The sequence below is a fragment of the Lynx rufus genome, unplaced genomic scaffold (assembly GCF_022079265.1).
Source record: "Lynx rufus isolate CCGP_SWC_20201006 ecotype Redwood Valley unplaced genomic scaffold, mLynRuf1.p SCAF_13, whole genome shotgun sequence".
In the NCBI taxonomy this organism is placed as follows: Eukaryota; Metazoa; Chordata; class Mammalia; order Carnivora; family Felidae; genus Lynx; species Lynx rufus.
This window is the reverse complement of record NW_025814827.1, coordinates 59,812,872-59,834,641: the sequence shown is the minus strand read 5'-3', so window position 1 is coordinate 59,834,641 and position 21,770 is coordinate 59,812,872. Positions and strand designations below refer to the sequence as shown.

At 33.1% G+C, this 21,770-nt stretch overlaps 1 protein-coding gene across 6 annotated transcripts in view; it reads right to left on the bottom strand.

Moving 5' to 3' along the window:
• The window catches only part of MIA2 (MIA SH3 domain ER export factor 2), a 106,562-nt gene that overhangs the window by 20,547 nt on the left and 64,245 nt on the right, over nt 1–21,770 (bottom strand). For 3 of the 6 annotated variants that reach the window (XM_047075643.1, XM_047075641.1, XM_047075640.1), the window contains 11 exons: nt 20,994–21,116; nt 19,377–19,485; nt 18,106–18,152; nt 17,253–17,343; nt 14,990–15,128; nt 11,922–12,023; nt 10,933–10,993; nt 10,099–10,134; nt 6,298–6,365; nt 4,669–4,751; nt 2,916–3,044 (listed from right to left, as the gene is read on the bottom strand). In XM_047075643.1, coding sequence (XP_046931599.1) covers nt 2,916–3,044; nt 4,669–4,751; nt 6,298–6,365; nt 10,099–10,134; nt 10,933–10,993; nt 11,922–12,023; nt 14,990–15,128; nt 17,253–17,343; nt 18,106–18,152; nt 19,377–19,485; nt 20,994–21,116 — 988 coding nt within the window. Of the gene's footprint in view, nt 1–2,915; nt 3,045–4,668; nt 4,752–6,297; nt 6,366–10,098; nt 10,135–10,932; nt 10,994–11,921; nt 12,024–14,989; nt 15,129–17,252; nt 17,344–18,105; nt 18,153–19,364; nt 19,486–20,993; nt 21,117–21,770 lie in introns of all 6 variants that reach the window. The other 3 variants (XM_047075644.1, XM_047075642.1, XM_047075639.1) reach the window with 2 other exon arrangements.

Below are 21,770 nucleotides of genomic sequence, written 5' to 3'. Positions count from 1 at the left end.
AAGTCTAAAACAAGAGTTTCAAAAACAACAGCACTGTTGGAAGAAATACTTTGAACAAGGTAACACTCATTCGGATAAGGAAATCTGGCATGCTTACATTTATAAAGAAAGACCATCATTATAAAGTTCCCTTCTTATGACCACAAAAAACACAGTACCTCAATTAATATCACATATTCAATTAAAATGGAAAAAACAAATACAAAAATTTTTTCAACATTAAATAACAAAATATGTTAGTACTTCATTTATCTGTCACTGAGGGGGGAATGCGGTCTTCTCAAAACTATATTGCCCAGAAAACAAAAGCTTTTTTCTTTTTAACCTTCTAAGGAATAGATTTTCTTAAAAAAATTTAATAGAAATCTTTCTAAAATGTCTCCACAGTTCAGTACACCTTTAAGCGACTAAAACTATTTCAACTTTTCTTGGTAACTTGTACAAATCAATATAAGAATCTTTTTTAAAAAATACATAATAATCTTTTAAAAAAAATTTTATCTGCTCTCTTTTGTACAGTCAGGAGGTAAACTGACTTTTATATTCTGAAAGTAAGTCAACTATCTCTTTTCCTCATAGTTGTATATTCCCCAAATCTTTCTTTCCAGCTTGTTCATCCTTCTAATAAAGTCATTAGAAGAAAAAGGCTAGGAAAGTAGAAAATTAAACTGGAAAAAAAATGTGCGTCAATTAGGCTGAGTTCATCTAGTGTGAAACACAGATCTTTAAAGAAGACATTCAAAGACCTTCTCTTGATTGCTTCCTTTCAGAAGACCAAAATACAGGCCAACCAACCAACTACCAGGGAAAAAATTACAAACTTAAAAATGCTAAAGGTTAAAATTTTCATTCAGACTAAAAGTTACATGAAATTTACTCTAAAAAGAAATTATTTTCCTTATGTTCCATCTGATTCAAACATATATCTCATTCAAACTTTCAAATTTAAAAAGATAATAAAAGGAAGGAAAAGGGCACTATTCACCCTTCTTCAGTGAGTCATAGTAACTTTTATTTCAAAGCAACTCTTTTAAGACCTACTAATAACTTACCTAAAACTTCTGTAGCTCTTCTAACAAACAGTAAAACACCCTTGCAAATAATCTAAACACATTATTTCTCAAAAGTAATAAAAAGGAGAGGAAAGTAATTTAAATAGGAGAGGAGAAATCAAAGGTAATTCTTACTTATTACAAATATCCAATTGACTACAAGCAATCCTTGACTTATGTCATTCAACTTCTAGTGATTCACATTTGCAATTTAGCCAATTATACCTTTATTTCTAGGGAACTGTTTTTCAAATTGCTGGCTGCAAACCATCATGGTGCATGAAATTAGTCTTAATGAGCAACTTTTTTAAATGAAATGGAACAGAAATGAACACAAAATACCAGAAAGCGTCAAAAATAGTAAGGGTAGTACTACTTCATGTAAATGGCTTCTATTACATTTATGTTGGCATGTAATGTGACATGATATAAAATATATTTCTTAATATAGGTCAAAAAAACAGGGGGAAAATAGATTTGAGGGCACACATGTGAATTTCAAAATTAGTCTCCTTCCTCAAATGCTCAAAGGAAAGGTCTCCCAGGGCTCCAAGTGTCAGTCTGCAACTCACTCTTTCCCTAGGAGTTTTCAGTTCAAAGCCAACATAAGCAAAAGTTCTCTCTGAAATATCCCCAGGCTGTGGGTCCAATCAGCAGTGGGACTGGGAAGTGGGAGGGACCAATGGGAAGTATACCAAACTGAGGATACAAAGACGTAAAGAGGAAATGGGCAAAGGGAGAATATCCCATAACCCATAGAAATTTTATTTTCTCATTCTTTGAAGGGAATCCCAAAGAAAGAGCTCCAAAAATATTTAAAATAATGGCAGTTTCAACAGAACAGGACAGCATCCCTGAGAGACTATTTTTGGTAAATAGTATCCATTTGAGTATATGAGCTGTGAGAAGTTGGATTTAGTTTGGTGTTTTTATTTAGTCTCATTACTTTCTGTTCCTACCTCAGACTCAACATGCTAGATTCACTGATAAAAAGGAGGGAATAGAGACACAACACTGATGAAGAATGTTATTAGCTCTTATACAACACAGATTTGGGGCTAAAAACCTAAGACTTTTGACTTGGGAATGAACAGCACTGTTTACCTTTTAATTTTGCCACAATTCAAGGGAAAATTTTAAAGCAACTTGACAAAGTGAGGTGAGAAATCAAAAGAGGAAAACTCCAGGTACACAGGTAACGCCAGGATGAGCGCTGATGAAGTAAATGGAGAAAGACCAAGAGCTAATGCACAGGCTTGAAGTAGCTGCTAGAATTTGCAAAACCCCATACAGGGTAACAAAGCAATCTTGGGTCAGTTTCTCAAAGTATTAAATCATTTCCGTCTCCCTTAAGGCTCCCATCAAAACTCTTCTTGAGAAGTACTCAAGATAGTACTTCTGTATTACTCCACTCTAAAAAGAAGGTTCTTTCTTTTACTTTCTGATTTTCTAAAATAAAAAGATCATGATAATGAAGTAAAAAAAGATTTTAGAAATTCTACATTTTAATAATATTTTGTTAAGATACAATTTTATGCTAAGTTATATTGTTATCATATTTCATGTATTCTTTATAAAGTGTTGTATCATGTAGTATAATATATAGTTTTTAAGAAGTCAAATGATCTAAAAAGATTAAGGGCTTGACCAAAACATAACCTACTATACCTGTTTCTAAGAGAAAAATATATTAAAATTACATGTCATAGAGCTCCTTTTCCAAACAAAAATAACCCACAATAAGTGCAAGGAATGCCTGTATTTTCCAAAGATTTATTTTAAAGATCATTTTAAAGATAAGTTGAGATGAAAATATAAAGTAAGGAAGAAATCTAGAGTAATAAAGATGTTTAAACAATATACCTCTTCCTCCTCCCCCTGGAAGCAAAGGTGAGAGTCTGAGTGGACCCTCCAACAAAGTTGGAGGGGAGAGAAAAGCTCTCGTTTCAGATGAAGGTCGACCCAATGGTGAGGGACCATATGGGGAATGCTCTGGAATAATTAAAACAGCATATTTAAATTCATAGTTTCAGTTAGCTACACTATAGATTAGAATCCCATTTCAACAATTTCCATCAAGTCACCCTATTGTCAATTTAAGTTTAATCCACATCCTAAACACTTAGCATGCTCTGGGTTTTATTAACACAGGATAGAATTAAATATGGAACCCTGTGGTTTAAAGTCTGTCTACCAAGTGGACACTGTAGTCAAGAAAAATATTATTCTCTTGGTAATAATACACTTAAGTAACCATACAATATTAAGCAAAGGATACTGGTGATATTTTAGAACCATGAGAGGATTTGGGGGCCATGAAGTTTGTTTGGTTTTGCTTTTAATGGCAGTATGCTTCCAGACATTTCAGCTGATAAGAGTTGTAATATGGAAGGGCTCAGCTGAAATTAGGCTGAGCCATGTTGAGCCATGAATTATTTGAGTGAAGCTCAGATTTTTCAAAATAGAAATGCAAAATCCTCTGAAGCATCAGAAACAACTTTTGATTCATTACCACTGAAAATTCAGTTTACATATACTTATTTATCAAATAAATCACTTTCTAAACCATATAACCAGGAGCCCTATCATTTTACAAACTTCACCACTCCCAAGTAATGATTATGCTTCCAAAGATCTAAAATCAACATCAGAAGGCAAACTTAAATACCACCAAAATAATACTTTTTAAATATGTTAAATTTTATTATGTAGCTTATATAACGGTCAAATGCAATTACAACAAACGATCAAAGCATTATTTAATCTTCACAAGACTTCTGCATTACGTTCAGTCAAGAATTCCTTCTGTATAATTGCCCCTCACTCCAACCTTTGTTACTATTTGAAATTAATAACCTGTTATTTTGTAATGTAAAAACATTTTCATTCTAATGAAATTAGACTCTCAAAAGTGATTTTTACACCTTTGAAATGGTTATTAAAATGGGATTCTACCTATATAAAGTTAGGCTTATTTTCCCTGCCTTAGATGCTTAATTCCAATTCAACCAAAAATTATTTTGAAAAATTTAAACTACTTGGAACAGTATGAGATCATTAAAGATGCTAACTCATTAATGAATAGACAAAAATATTAAATACATCTTCCAAAGACCTGGTCCTCTCTTGGAGGTAATTAAAGCAATCAAATCTCAGATTATTAATGTTTTCCCACCTTCTTAATTGATACTTTTAAATAATTAAAAATATCTATTTTAAATCTTGTTTTTATAATTCAAGCAAATCCCAATGAGTAGTGGATATATAAACAGTCACAATGTTATTCCCTTTAAGCACTCCTTACTCATTTTCCCAAGAAATATTGAGTACCTTACTACATGCCTTTCACTTTGCTTTTCAAAGAGCTCAATGTGCTAAATATACATCATCTTACAAAAGCCCACTAAGAAATAAAGGCAGCAATTATTTACATTATTTCCAGGGTAACAAAACTCAGAAACTTGGGAGATTTTGATAGAACTCAGATTAGAATCCTGGCTCCAAAATCTAAAATATTTATAAATAATAGTATTAATTTACACTAATATAAAAGGTATGTGCAATATATACATATATATGTATTTTAAATGAGGGTTTAAAAAAAAAAAAAGACTACCTCTGCCAAATGCTGTATTTGGAACATCAAGTGCATAAGGATCTTTTTCTAAAAGTTCAAATTTAAACTCTGTTTCAGTTAATCTGCAAATAAAGAACAAACATCTCTAAGTTACTCATCTAAGAAAAGCACCCACATTTCAAGAAAAATGCCTCTTCCAAGTACAAGGATCTCTTCACTATCTCAATATTTACACAGAAGAAACAAATCTTTTAAAATTATTCTGACCAGTAATAAATGGAATTGTTGAATCACTAAATCATACACCTGAAATATAACACTGTGTATTAACTACACTGTAATTAAAATTAAGAAAGAAAACAAAATAAATAAATAAATCAATATTCTGACCAAAACACCTTTCCATAACAGGTAACAGGGTTCTTTCTGCCTAGTGATAGTGACGTTTTATTGAGGTTTGAAATCACTTTGTTTTGTTCTGTGTTCAAAACTAGACTTCAGTGAATACTATTACACAGAATCCAAATTTTAGAAATAGCAGGGCTTTCCAAGGTCAACCAGTTCTAATGTATCAGTTTACAAGTAAGGAAACTGAGCTAAAAGTTTACATGATTTATTCAAAATTAAAGTAACAGGATTAAAACACAGGGTTCCTAGCTCTGCATCTCACCTGCTTTCCATTGTAATGTTACCCAAATGATTCTAATCACAACACAAAATAGGAATCCAGTGAACTCATCCTACTATTTTATTCCTAAACCTTTTATCTTAAAATTGTGACATTTTAAAAGAATCTTATTTCTAGTTCTTGATCATAAGATCTGACATAGAACATTTAATCATGCAGTTTTAATTTCAAAGTAGAAAAGACAAGCAAAAAGACTACACTATCATGGAATAATGTTAATGGTACATTCTGGCAAGAAATTAGAACACCTGGGAAGAGATGTTTGCTCCTAGAAAAGCATTTATTCTTCCCTTCGATCATACATTGTAAGCTTTTATTCTTTCATTTTATTATTGCATGGCAACGTCACCCAATACAATAAAACAAGAGAATGAAAGAAATAATAAAAATGGATTCTACCCATATCTACTAAAAGATGCCAATACTCTGAGAATTACCACATCAGAGATCTATCTTTTCTCTTTCCATCCCTTGTAATTGTCTTCTTCCTACTCAAGTTAAAAAAAAAAAAAAAAAAAAAAAAACTGGGGTGGCGGGGCAGTGCCTGGGTGGCTCAGTTGGTTAAGCCGCCAACTCCTGATTTCAGCTGAGGTCACGATCTCATAGTTGGTGAGATCGAGCACCGTGTTGGGCTCTGCACTGCTGCTTGGGATTCTTTCTTTCTCCCTCTCTCTCTCTCTCTCTCTGCCTGCCCCTGCTCACATGCGCTCTCTCTCTCTCAAATAAATACACATGAAAAAAAATTTCTTTAAGTTATGCTTTTTACAGAAGAACATGTAAACAATTTACTTCTCTTAAAGTAACCTAAGACAAATGTTTCAAACAAAAAATCTAGTACCTTATAATTAATAAATATTTCACCACTAGATATGCTGGATTCACTGCAAGTTTGTCCCTACAAAAATATTATATAATAAACAAAATACAACTAAAAATAAAGTAATAACTAAAGCTTAAAGTGTTCCCACTAAGATACTTACTTTTGTCTACTGTGAGCATTTTCTTTCCTTAAATCATTAAGATTTCTTTCAGCAGTCCGAGCTGCCAACTTAAAGAAAACAATACATTTTCATTTTTTTAAATACGTTTTTAAAATAACACTTATACAAATGTAAAATGGAAGATAAGCATTCACACATATCACAATACATTAGAATGCATTTCAGTAAACTCAGTGTAAAAAATTTTTAACTTACAGAATTTTTTTTAAAGGAAATGAGTTTCCTATAACCAAAAGACATGAGTCTAAGGCTGGAGTTTGATCATGTACTTGCCAATAAATGCGGTTATCTAGATGTGAAGGCAAGAATTAGCACTATTTGGTGCTGTCAATATCCAAATAACATGACAGAAGCAATGTAAGAGGACCCAAGCTTAGGGTGATGAGAATGGAGACTCAGAATCATTATGCACAGGTACTCTGGCTATAAAAGCAGATAACCAACTCTGGAGAGAAATCACTATAATTCTGTGAAACCATAAAGATCTAAAACAGTTTCACAACATGCCTGTACAGGCCATTTTTTTAAATCGCTGAATATAACCAAAGCATGCAGTCTGTTAAGATCATATTCCCATTCCCATAAGCTTTTACATTGGTTTAGTGATACTTGTATTTAATAACAGATTCGGGGCGCCTGGGTGGCTCAGTTGGTTAAGCATCTATCTGACTCTTGATTTCGGCTCTGGTCATGGTCTCACAGTGTGTGAGATGCAGCCCTGCGTCGGGCTCCATGCTGACATCGCAACACCTACTCAGGATTCTCTCTCCCTCTCTCTATGCCCCTCTCCTGCCCATGCACAAGCACTCTCAAAAACAAGTAAATAAACTTAAAAAAAAAAAAAATTAGAAAATCAGAGTATGTATGCTATGGGAAAAAAACTTACACCTATAATAAACAGCAAGAACATACAATATTCCTAAGTAGTTTGTGGGCAAAGATTAAACTTGTATGGAATACTATATGTTTCCCAGTCATTCTGTGAACTCTCTAGTTAAACAGCAGCAGCGTATGGAGCATCAGACCTGTCCAAACTAACGCAACGCACTGGGGCAAACTTATCTATTATACAAAGGCAAATTAACTCAACCTAGAACCATAACTTTTTACAGGTTAAAAGAACTTTACTATCAAATGTATTCACTTAAAATTGTGAACTACACATTAGAATTGACTTTAACTGGCCAAAGAATAAAGAATGTTAAATACACACACACAAACAAAACAAAACCAAACCCTAGCTTAACCATATTTTAGCAGTCATTATCAAAAAGATTCCAATGTAAATCATTTTCTAGTATATAATGATATAATCAATTTTGTACTAACAAAAACAATACTACACAGTAACAATCTTAGTTAATAAAATATCAATTCATTCATTTAGCAACGTGTTTTAACAACACAGAATCAAAACTACTTCTAAATGTTTTCTACACAGTATAGTATTACATATTTACTCTTAATTATAGGAGACAAAACAATACAAAGTTACTAAGTCAAAAAAAGTAAATCCTAGTATGATTATAGTGCTATCAATATTAAAGATAAATCTACAAAAAATATATAAGAATAAACAGATGCTAAATGATTACAGGCTTTTAAAAAGTTTACACTTCAAAGGTTAGGTAAAACTATAATTTCAATGAATGACCACATTGTATTCAGATATTACTTACAATATGCAAAAAAGCATTCTATTAAGTGCAGGTGTTAAGCCCCTATCTTAAGAAGCTTAAATCTGTGGTAAGGACAACTATTGTACTTGTCACAGAACACATAAAAACAAAGTATTATATGAGTTCAAAGGAAGAAAACATTAACTCTAATAGGAGGGAGCAAAGAAACGCTCAAAGGAAAAAGTAACATCCAAAATTATAAAATTATTTATAACAATAAAAAAGTGGAAACAAACTAAACATTTGTCAAATGGAAAAGGTTTACATAAATTATAAAATATTCATAGAAAAATATCTATAATATATTAAGAAAGCAAGAACATAAAAACACTAATATATAGTATAATTTCATTTTTTAAAACATATACATGACTTATGTCTAAATATACTTAAAACATAGAATAAATTAAAGTGATACTGCTGATTACTTCTTGGTACATCCTTTGTAAATAGTCTGAACATTTTTTATTTAGTGAGTATACATTACTTTTATAAAATCTAAAAAAATCTTCATTTTTAGACATTAAGGGTATTTTCTGCATATTTTAACATAAAGTCTGTCATTTACTAAACTAGAAATTCAATGTATAATAACAGAGAAGCCACAGATTTAGAATCTAAAAAGTCAGAATTTTAATCTCTATTCTTCATTCTTTGATCATGTGACTTTGGGCTATTTCCCCACCTGTAAAACTTAACTTATAATATCTATTTTATAGAGTTGTTGTGTGAATTCAATGAGTAATATACACAAAATGCCTTTAAGTACAGTGCCTAGAGCATTAAGAGATTAGCAAACATCAATTCCTCTCATCATGAAAAAATAACCTTTTTCTTTTTAATTTTATTTTTTATTTTTTTAAATTTACATCCAAATTAGTTAGCATATAGTGCAACAATGATTTCAGGAGTAGATTCCTTAGTGCCCCTTATCCATTTAGCCCATCCCCCCTCCCACAACCCCTCCAGTAACCCTCAGTTTGTTCTCCATATTTACGAGTCTCTTCTGTCATTAAAAAATAACCTTTATCTTACTATTCTGACTGTGGTGCGGAATGATGAAAAAAACTAAATTCATCTCCAAGCCCAGTCTAATTCATTAACAAATCTTCCACTTGAGCCCTCAACACAAAATCTGAGAAACGGGAAAAGCTTTGACATTCAACATGTCTAATTTCTCAACCTATACCAGAATCTCCACTCCAAGAAACATCCACCACTAAGAAATATCTCCCAAGCTTCAGTGTAACAAGAGTCTAGTAACAGTTAACATACACTGAGTGCTTACTACGTGTCAGGCACCTAACAGGCTTACATGAGTTATTTATTCATCACTATAACTCTATAAAATAGGTACTACTGATATGTCTACCTTATAGGTAAAGAAACAGGTAAAGAAACAATTGTTGTTGTTGTTACGGGTGTTGGAACCAGGATAACAACCAAAACTGGGTAACTCCAGACCCCAGGTGTTCACACATTGCACAAACTGTCTCTGCTTTAAGACTCCTAGGGACAAGTCCTCTGAAGGCCAGCTATTAACAACAGTTCTACAAATTAGATGGATCATTCTCACAATTAGTCAAAAGCCACATCCTTATCATTTCCTCATAGAGTTCTTCTGGAACACTGACATGCCACTTCTCATGATGATCTTTTTCTTGATGTGTATCAAGTAATTCAACACTGAGAATCAGATAACTGAATTGTAAAGCTTTTACAACTAGAAGAGCCTTTCGATGTCACTTAGTTCAATCTGTTGTTTTACAGATGAGTAAACAGGCCCAGTAATTTTAAGTAAGTTGTCCACAAGTAAATTAGTGGCAATCCAATGCTCTCAAAACAATCCATAAACACTGCATCACCTCCCCCAAAAGAGTATAAGCTCCTTGCAAAGTAAAAGCAGAGAAGGAAAAATCAGATTTTGTGAATAACTGTTATAACCAAGTATTTAGTTCATAAAAAACATAATTTCACTACCAGCAAAATTAAAAGAAATTTATTTAACACTACCTTAATTTTTGGTGTGAAAGTGTATCTTTTAAACGGCTCATTTAAATTAGAAAAAAGAACAATCTGACAAAGAGAATTTAATACTTACCCAATTATCATGTGCTTTTTTCTCATGGGAGATAATCTGAAAAAGAAATTCATTAAAATACTACTGATTTTCTTAGGTAAAAAATCTCACACTACCACTATAATTTAGTACACAATTCATAAACTCGAAAATAACTCAAGCATCTCTGAAAGTCAGTAACATTTTTAAAGCAAATTTTCATATACACATGACTACTCTATCACATTTTTAAAACAAAAACTGAATGTAAAGACAATTTTTGTCTAGTATATTTTTGTTTTATGCAAAAATCAACTACAATGAGTTGCTGACTAAGAGATAATTAGTCCAAGTAAATACGAGACTCCAGTGCTGATATATGTTTATTTATTTACTTAATCCATATTCCCAAAGAAGCAGGAGACATGCCAATTTGAAACAATTTTAAAACTCGGCAATTTTAAACTCTTGGGGCACCTTTGTGGCTGGGTCAGTAGAGCATCCGACTTTGGCTCAGGTCATGATCTTAGAGTTTGAGAGTTTCAGCCCCACATTGGGCTCACTTCTATTGGCCTGTGAGCGCAGAGCCCACCTCAGATCCTCTGTCCCCCTCTCTTTACCCCTCCCCTGCTTGTACTCTCCGCCAAAGTAAATTTTTTTAAATAATAAATAAGTAAATAAACAAACAAACAAGTATTTTATTTCAGAACACTTGGCTCCCTATAAATGTTCCACAGCCACATGCAAAACCTCAAGAGACGTGGTACAACTATCAAGTAACTATACTCTTGCATCAAAACAGAGATACCAATTCGAACAAATCAGAATTGTTTAATACACACACACACACACACACACACACACACACACATATACCTGCCCTTGATAAGAATGAATGGTTCTCTCCAATTCTTCTTCAAGATCTTTGGCTCGCTTTCTACAAGGAATAATCATTCTACCATTAACATGCACTAAGAAATGACAGAACACACTATGTCTACTGAAAATATTAATTAAAACACCTAGAGTGTTTAATGTAAAAATAACTCCAGAACTCCACACTAATCACCTTTAAGACGTTCTAAAGTAGTATATTTATTCCTAATAAAATTTTAATATTAATTATGCTTTAAGAGTACTACTACTTGGGTTTACCTAAAACCAAAGGTTATGCCAAGATTTATATGGCATATTGGTTTGTTTTTATTACTAAGAAGCATGCACTTGGAAGAATTATTCAGATGTCTGTAATCTTAACAGAACTCTAGGAAATTAAAAGTCTCTGTGAAATAAAATGTTACTTACTACCTTTATACAACTAATAAGATAATTCCTTCTTTTGGACAAAATCCAAGTTTACTCTTCCTAATGTAAAATTAAATATCACAACTATTTGGGATACTGCTAAAACTTGCCCCTTATTTTCTCTAGGTTTTCTATGATTTCCACGGAACTAATGACAAATGAACAAGGGAAAAACTAGACTTATCAATACTTCAGAAGTGGCTCACTCTTCTCTTTGAGGCATACTTCTCAAATTCATTAATATTGTATATATTCTTCCCCATTAGAACCAAAGAGGAAAGACCTTGAAATTAATGGATATTCATAAATTTCTTCATATTAACATAAAATAGGATTTCCCTATTTTAATGCAAGAGATTTAAAATCATGTACACTGAAAGGGAAACATTTCTCCTTTTATATTTTCTGTATAATTGCACAATAAAGCAAGATATACAAATGAAAAATAATGACAAATATCTTGGGTTTATTTGGGGGAGCTGCCTTATTATTTTTTCTAGTATTAGGTTTTTGGATACCCTCCCCACCTGAAAAAGAAAAGAGTAAAAAATATTCAATACCTATAAGTCTCCAGCTCTTCAGCTGCATGACTGATCTTTTCATCTGCTTTGGAAAGTTTCTCCTCTTTCTCTAATCGGTAATTTTCCTCTACTGTTAATTTCCTTGAAACAAAAAGTGTTTTGTTTTGTTTTTTACTGTATGTCATAAGATAATCAATTATATCTTTTTAATAATATCACAACTGGTGCTTCTCATAAAACAATTTGCATAAGACCACTAAAAACATCACATGCAAGAAAAAAAAAAGTAGCTGCATAAATATTCCTGGTGTGGAAATTAATATTATAAACTCAAATTATAAACCACCTTGTCTAATATAGTACTATTAACACAAAAGATTCAAGAGTTTTCTGTAAGACTTTTATCATGAAAATAAGATCAAAAGTAAATATTAGTAAAAACTATCATGACTATATTTTATCAAGCCTTCTTGTATAAAGCAGCGTGACATTTATTAGACAAGAAGTCACAGAATAATAAACTGAATTTCAATAATTTTTAAATTGGTTGTTAAGTTGTTAACACGGTGATTAAGCTTCTAAGACAGTTTACACGCATTTAAAAAAAAATTATAATGAACCCAAAGTAAATAAAAGTAGTACTAGTAGTCCTATCTACTACTTTTAGTTCTTTTAATAAAAACAGCTAACTTAGGCTGAACATAGCTTCTCTGACACAGGTGCTGTCTCTATAAGACACATCACAGTCTTCTTGCACTTAGGAACACTAAACAGCATTTTAGCATGATACCTGGGGATCATTTTAAAACAGCTAAATCAAAAATAAATAAATAAATAAAATAATAAAATAAAATAGATAAATCACCAACAAAAAGCACCAAAATGTGGCATTACATATAGTGCAAAAAAGGACACTTGTTTACAAAATGAGAGCTGATGGGGCGCCTGGGTGGCGCAGTCGGTTAGGCGTCCGACTTCAGCCAGGTCACGATCTCGCGGTCTGTGAGTTCGAGCCCCGCGTCGGGCTCTGGGCTGATGGCTCAGAGCCTGGAGCCTGTTTCCGATTCTGTGTCTCCCTCTCTCTCTGCCCCTCCCCCGTTCATGCTCTGTTTCTCTCTGTCCCAAAAATAAATAAACGTTGAAAAAAAAAATTTAAAAAAAAAAAAAAAACAAAAACAAAATGAGAGCTGAAATAAGAAGGAAGACGGGAACATACACACTGGGAGATTCAAATTTCTTGCTATTCTGTGCATGTCTGAGAATGACCACTAAAGCTCCTGAGTACTGGTTTTAGGATAAAAATAAGTTTTCATTGGTTCAGGTCATGATCTCATGGCTCATGAGTTTGAGCCCCGCGTCAGGCTATTTGCTGTCTGCTTGTAGCCTAGAGCCTGCTTCAGATTCTGTGTCTCTCTCGCTCTCTCTCTCTGCCCCTCCTCTGCTCACACTCTCACTCTCTCAATAATAAATTTTTTAAAAAATTAAAAATAAGTTTTCATGGGGCACCTGGGTGGCTTAGTTAAGTGTCCTACTCGTGATTTCCACTCATGGTCAAGAGATCGAGTGGTGAGTCAGGCTTTGCGCTGGTCATGGAGCCTGCTTAAGAGTCTTTCCCTCTCCCTCTGCCTAACCGCCATATGGATACACACACAAGCATGCTTTCGCTCTCTCAAAAAAAAAAAAAAAAAATACAGGGGCGCCTGGGTGGCTCAGTCGGTTAAGTGGCTGACTTCGGCTCAGGTCATGATCTCGCGGTCCGTGAGTTCGAGCCCCGCGTCGGGCTCTGTGCTGACAGCTCAGAGCCTGGAGCCTGTTTCAGATTCTGTGTCTCCCTCTCTCTGACCCTCCCGGTTCATGCTCTGTCTCTCTCTATCTCAAAAATAAATAAACGTTAAAAAAAATTTTTTTAAAAATACAAAGTTTACACAAGTAGGCGAATTTGCAAATACAGAATCTATACATGATGAAGATCAACTGTAATAACCTTCATTAAAGGGGCTTGAAATTATATTAATTAAATCAAGGAACATTTTATTTCCTTTTATGATGAAAAATATGTCCTATAGTAGTATTTGAAAATCTGGAGTCTCCAGATAGATATCTTAACAGTCGTTTGTGCATCTATGCATTTAGAGATCAGTACACACATGCACAGAAATCTCTCAATCCAATATATAAAGGTACTAAACATATCTATTCATATACTCAACAAACATTTATTGAATAACTACCATGTGCCAAGACATAATATTAGGCACTGGAAATACCGAAGAAAAGAGAATAAAGTAATTCTCTTACGGAGTTGATATTTAATGTTGGGGGGGGGGGAAGGCCAATAAATCGTCAGAGGACTTTAAGGGCTATGAAGAAAAATAAAGCAAGATAAGGGATAAGGGAATTGCAGGTATTATCTTAGTTAGGGTAGCCAGAGAAGGAGTCTCTGAAGCAACATATGAACCTAGATCCAAATGAAATGAAGGATTCAACCTTATACAGGGGAATGCCAGTCCAAGAAAAGGAGCAAGTACAAAAGGCCCTGAGGTATAGATGTGCTTGGCATACTAATGATCATCAAGACCAGTGTGGCTGGAGGGTAATGAAGGAAAACTAAAATGAATAAGCTAAAATTAAAGAGATAACCAGCAAAAAAAAAAAAAAAAAAAAAAAAAAAGAGGTAGACAAAGGTCAGATCTTACAGAGTCTTGTAGGCCATCTAAAAGCTTTGGATTAAATTCTTACTGTGATAGGAAGGCACCTGGGAGTTTGCAAACAAGACTGTGACAACACCCATACTTTATGCTTCAGAAGGGTCATGCCACTGAAAACAACTATGCAGGAGGTCGAGTGGAAAGAGACTATTTATGAGGCTACGACAATAAACCAGGCACTAACTGATGATGGTTTAGATCAGGGTCTAGTAGGGAAGGTAGTAAAAAATGGTCAGATTCAGAATAAAAAGTATTTCAAGATCAAGTAACGGTCTTAAAAATGAACTGATGAAATATTACCCAATCATAAATTGAGCGCTCTGAGTATCACATAAGCTGAATATGCATTAAACTATTTTACTTGCCATACAGTGGAGATATGAACAAAATCTTTATTACCTGTGAAGTGTCATTTCATTTTCTTGATACAGTTCAGTCATTACTTTAAGTTTCTGCTGAAGCTTTTGATTCTCGTTTTCAAATTGTGTATTTTCTGACTGCAGAGATGCTTGTTCAGTCTGGAGATTTTTAATACATTCTATAGAAAATTTTTAAAAATCATAATTAAAGGAGTAAATATTTCTAGATGCACATTCACATTTTATAAAGATAAAAATTAGCAAAAAATAATAAATTATTCATAAATTCTTTCCAACAGAAAGTTTATAAGGGATTTTGTTCACCTAAATGCTTTTTAATATTTTAATTAAAGAACTATATAAACTGTTATAATTTTTTTTTTTTACTCCAAGATTTCCCAAAACCTTCAATATTCTATTTCTAGCATTTAATTTTCAGTTAGGAAACCAAAAAATAGTAAAATTTCTCAAGAAAGTTTTGGAGATGAGCGTTCTGAAGGGAAATATTTTAGTTCAACATTTCCTATGAAACTACTTAAACATGATGAACGCCTATTTTTATCTCATAAAAAGTGTACAAGTTAATAACTTAACTTCTAGCCAGCCCTCCTTTTAAGCAAAATTTGGATATATGTAACAGGTCAGACCAGAAATTTGGATCTTCTGATAAGAAATCCTACAAAATCATGCTAGCTTAATCCAGATCAAGATTGGAGAGGGACACCTGGATGGCTCAGACAGTTAAATGTCAGACTTTGGCTCAGATCATGATTTGGTGGTTCATGGGTTTGAGCCCGACACTGGGCTCGGTGCTTGGGATTCTCTCTCTCTCCCTGCCCCTCCCCCACCTCAAAATAAATAAATAAACTTAAAAAAAAGATTGGGGAGAAAAATACCAGTTTTAGCTTGTTAACTGCTAACCCACCTAAAAGAACTATCTAGGAAAACAAAAAATAACAATTCTAAATAATGGATGCTATATAATTAGTACATCAATTGTTTTTATTTTTTATTTTTGTTAAATTTTTTTTTAATGTTTATTTATTTTGAAGGAGAGAGAGACAGAGTGTGAGCAGGGGAGGGACAGAGAAAAAGAGGGAGACACAGAATCCAAAGAAGGCTCCAGGCTCCGAACTGTCAGCACAAAGCCCAATGTGGGGCTTGAACTACGAACCACGAGATCATGACCTGAGTGAAAGTTGGATGCTTAACCGACTGAGCCACCCAGGTACCCCCATCAATTGTTTTTAAAACCTCATTTCTCTTCCAACATCATAACCCCACCTTCTGAATTCCTCTAAAATTGAAATGCCATCTCCCAAAACATGTGTATGAATCATCACCACAAATCTTTTTTTTTTTTTTTTTTTAAAGTAGGCTCCATGCCCAAGGTGGGGCTTGAACTCAACCTGAGGTTAAGAGTTGCATGCTTTACTGACTGAGCCAGTCAGGTACCCCCACCACAAATCTTAATACAGGACAAAACTTACTCTGTTTCAAAATCACAAAATCATACTAACATACATTAAAATTTTAGTAATGGCATACTACTTATTCTAATGGTATATAATTATTCATCTATTAATTAAACATATATATCAAAAGGATAGCTTAAAATAAATATGCTACCATTAAATGATTTTAATGTCACACCTGGTCTTTCCACAGAAATTTTTAAATCTACATCAGAAGAAATCTGTCAACCTAGGCTTTAAGCCATTGCCAAGAACTGTCACGTAATAGACATTACTGTTGAATATCATGTGGTAAAACTGGATCATAGGGATGATCTTATAAAAGTTAATAGTTTTAATTTACTACTTTTTAATATCTAAAACCATGTTACACATACAACACTGAAATTCAAAGGTAAGTAGAGTTTTACATGTTTTTTAAAATAATTTCATTAGTTAAGATTGGAGAGGGGTGCCTAGATGGCCCAGTCAGTTGAGCGTCTGACTTTTGGTTTTGGCTCAGGTCATGATCAGGTTTGTGGGGTCGAGCCACGAGTTGGGCTCTACACTGACACCGTGGAGCTTACTTCGGATTCTCTCCCTCTCTCTCAAAACAAATAAATTAACTTTAAAAAATAAATAATTTCATTATTTTTATTTCATATGATATGGAAGAAACTGATAGGACTTTACCAACAACAAAAAACTTAGTACTAATTTTTCACAAATTAGAAATAAAAGTCAAAAAAACAATCAAATTGGACCTTTGCATAACTGATTCAATTAATAGTACCTTTCTGCAAAAGTACCTTTATTTAGAAAGACTTTAAAAGTATACAGATATCCTACCTGTAAGCTCTTCCTTTGTCTTATCTGCTTCAGATAATTGAATGTAAATTTGGTTTCTTTCTCCTTCTAAGGTTTTTAAAGATGCATTTAACTTTAGAGAATGGGAAAAGGAAAAAAACAACATTAATCAGTTATTCCAAAAAAGGAAAAACAAAAAATCTCAATATATCATTCTAACTTTTTAAAGTTCTATTACTTTGATAAAATGATCACCTAGAATGCAATAACCAACAATGCAGCTTCCATCTCGAAAAGTTAACAAAGTGATTAGTAGTCGTAAATGTCAAAAGAGAGGTAGAGAAGATCAGTGTCCCATCCTTAAAAAGTGGCTATTTTCATTCTATTTACCTTCAACCCATAAGTTTTAATTAAAGTAACCTTCAAACTACAGTACCACAACTTCACATAGATCAGTAAAGATCAAGATACCACTACTATGATGCAAAAGAAAAGGGATAAACCAGAAGAAAATGGACCAAGCATTTACTTCTCAAATTCGGATATGGGGCAACAGGAATAGGAAAATACTAAGACCAGAGAAAGAAGAATGTTCAGACAGAAATATGAAAATAATATGCTAAACATTTTTTATTTATTCCTTATCTTAAATAATTTGTACAGACCTTAAAATTTTTTATTATGATAAATTCTAAAAATAACAATATGAATTTCTAAAGTTATTATAAAAAGAAAAAAGCAACTGATAAAGAAAATTCTGCTCACTTTGGAAAATTTGGAATCACTTCTATGGTAACTATAAAACAGACTTTTTAAAATAGTTACTAAGGACATATGGCTTTAATCCAAATTCTATTTCTTTTCTCTATCTTTATATTTATATAGTAATGCAAACCTTAGCAGCATGAATCAGTTTCTTCAAAGCTCCTTTTGGTTGATTATCTATAGTAAAAAATAAAAACAACATTAAATTGGGAAAATAGTGCCATGCCACAACAGACATCCAAATGATTTTACTAGTTCATGCAACTAGAGCCTTGTAATCTCTATTCTTGCTACAATAAAGAATTTGAAATAAGGCAGAATGGCCTTGGACATGCTCCCAAGAAGATAAACAAAAAAGCACTGCAAGTACCATAATATTGTCAAACAGATTCTTCACGACTCTCTCTAGAAACAAATTTGTAACAAGAATCTGGTATTCACCCAATACAGTCCACCATCTCAACTATTCTTAGGATCCTTCAGCATATAAAATATAAGTGGAATTATACTCCAAATTAAAATAACAATAAACAAGCATGCATTTTCTATTACAAAAAGAATTGCTTCTTGCAAGACAAAGCAGAAGTAAAAAAGTACAAACAGAACCAACCATATGGGACTGTAATTTTCTTCCAAGCATTAATGCTATCATCAAAGAAAAATTTTTAAAAAAGCATACCTTCTGTTCCTTAATACATGTGTTAATACGTAAGGGGTAGAGAGAGAAAAAAGAGAAAGGTCACAAAAGTCAGAAGAGCTACCACGGGGAGAAACTAGTGAAAGATGCACAAAACACTTCTGTACTCTTTTTGCAACTTCCAATGAATCTATAATCATGTCAACATAAAATTCTCTTTTCAAGTCAAAGGAATTGGTTTGAAAATACAGGGAGCAGCTACAGTGAACCTAACTCCTGCCTGAGTTTCCAGACCACAACCAGCAATGGTGATAACAATTTGGGGTGGCCAAGATTAAAGTACTGAGCCATCTAATTAATACAAAGTATCCTCAGGCATTCACCAGTATAACACTCATTTTTCAAACTACCCACCATCCACCCAATTAGCAGACATGGCAGGAAAAATAGGCCCTGAAATGATTATGATGCAATGTGAAAATTGCTATAATGAGGATATGTACAACATATAAAAAGAACAGGAAGGAAAGAGGCTGTAAGTCTGTCTGAGGAGATGGAGAAAGATTACTGAAAAAGCTGTATCCCAATTGAAGCTTAACAATAAGGAACGGTGTGAGAGGGACAGGGTATTAGATGGAGAAGATGTGCCAAACGAGAACTGTATAAAGAACATGGTACACATAGGAAACTAAAAGCAAATACAAGAGCTACTTATCATTTTTAGCAAAAGAGGATGAATCACGACTTCATACCCAACTGCATACCATTTTCTGATTCACTCTTCATTTCCAATTCCAAGTTATCATCATTTGTTAGGTCTTCTCCAAGCACAGCAGCCCAATCTTTCATCTTTATCAAACGTTCAGTCAGAGACTTGACATTTAGTAAAGAGAGAAAAACAGAAAGAGAAGGTAATAATGCCTTTTGCTAACTGATTTACAACTTCTGAATGTGTAGTTATAGTTTAAAAATCAATCTACATAGATAACAGTACATGACCTCTTATTCACCAGCTGATATTGAGACATATACTCTGAAAAACTATAATATTTATTGATTATTAAACTCTGCAAGTTAAAAACCACACTTGGTTATTCCTAAATCAAATACGATACTGGATAATGGTCCATTTTTGCTAAATATACTGCCTGACTATAAAGTAACAAAATATTTACTATATTACATTCTTTCCATACCACAAATAACAGTAGCCATTAACCAAACAGTAAATTTTGTGTGAGGTCAAACACCTGCAAGTGAGGTACATGATATATAAAAAGAACACAGGCGAGCCTGGGTTCTATCATAAAATAGAACCTGAACTGGTACATTACAGGTTTTCCAACAGTACTTTTTTGATTTTCTTGAATAAAGAAAGAATTTTCATTGTAAATAATGAAATGACTATGCCATATATTTCTGTGGAAGGGCCCACCTAAAAACCCACTCTGCTCTGTAATTTCTACCCTTTGATCTGTCCCTCTTGAGAGTTCCAGGCAAAAATAACATGGCCTAAAGCTTTGAGTAGAGCTTGAGATTAGCATCTCATTCTTATTCTGCTTAGGAAGAATCTCAAGTTCTTTAGTAGAGTAAGTTTAGGGAAAAAATAAAAGAACATGCCAAATCATGAAAACAACTAAAGCTGGAATCTTCAAAAAATTCATAGCAACAACGTAAAGAGGATAAATGAATAGGTTTCAAGATGGCAATGTTCACTTCACTGCATAGATTACAGAATGTTAGTTTTATATCTTATTACTTGATACTCACACCTGAGTATGTTTGCAGCTTGAAAGCATAAGATTTAAAAGAGAAGGCAGGAAAAAGGGCTAGAAAGGGCAAATAAGGAGTAAGGAAAAGTGAACAAATCCTAAAAGTAAAAATAAGTTACCATATTCTTATTACAGTCAAGTTTCAATTAGACTTATTTTTTGAAAAGTATTTATCTCCGTGAGAGTACATACAATAGCTAATCTAGGTATTACAGATATTCAGCCAATACATATAACTTCATCTGTCCAATTTCTAAAATTCTTTCCAACCTCTTTTTATCAAAAGAAACAGATGGCAGTCTAAAAGACAAAGGTAAAATCCATTATTCTTTTTTCTCTTCACTCAATACCTACGCTAAAATACAAAGGACAAAAAGGACATACAGAATGTTGATATATAGACTACAAATCTAAAAGTCTTCAAGGAGCATTTGGGAGCAAGATGATAATATCAGTACAAATTAAAATGAATGCCCAAGAAGTACACACCCTCTAATTTGACCAAATAAATTATAAAAATAAAAGTTTCAAAAAACAAAAATTTTCAAATTTCAGAATTAGTATAACATTCTAGCTGCCTCAGTCACTAAAACCAAAAGGCCCATTTACCTTGATCTGATTTTCTTTATCATACAGAACTTGCTCTGCATATGCTTTGGACTCTTCAAATGTTATTTTCTGTTTATTAAGTTGACCCACTTGTTCTTTCCATTCTTCAGCTTCTTGTAAAAGCTAAAATTCAAACCCAACCAAGAAAAAAAAAAAGCAACTTGTTATTTTTCATACTTAGGTGTAAATGAATTTATTTATATATACATACACGATTTTTTTTAAATTTTTTTAACATTTATATATTTTTGAAAGACACAGAGAGAAGGAGCACTAGTGGGGAGGAGCGGAGATAGAGAGAGAGAGAGGGAGACATAGAATCTGAAGCAGGCTCCAGGCTCTGATGCCCAATGTGGAGCTCAAACCCACAATCTGTGAGATCATGACCTGAGCTGAAGTCGGACGCTTAACCAACTGAGCCACTCAGGTGCCCGTAGATATAACTTTAATAGATGTTATACGACACAATGTGTTGCTGAGAAGGGAAGGAGAGGGTTAGACAGGAGGAAAGAAGGGAAGGAAGGGTGGGGTCCTGTTTTCAAAGAACTTTCAAGAGGGGTAATGTAAAATAAGAGACACTTAAATATTGTTCAACTGATTTACATAATAAATTTTTATTAAATAAGAGGTTTTTTGAGACATACATATGTTAGATTTGGTCATTTCTTACCATCCCTTAAATAATATATAACATGCCGTAACTTATTTGTACTAAAATTTGTTTTTTTATATCATGTGATGTTTTGTAGTTAGGATAACTAAACTTCCAGAGATACC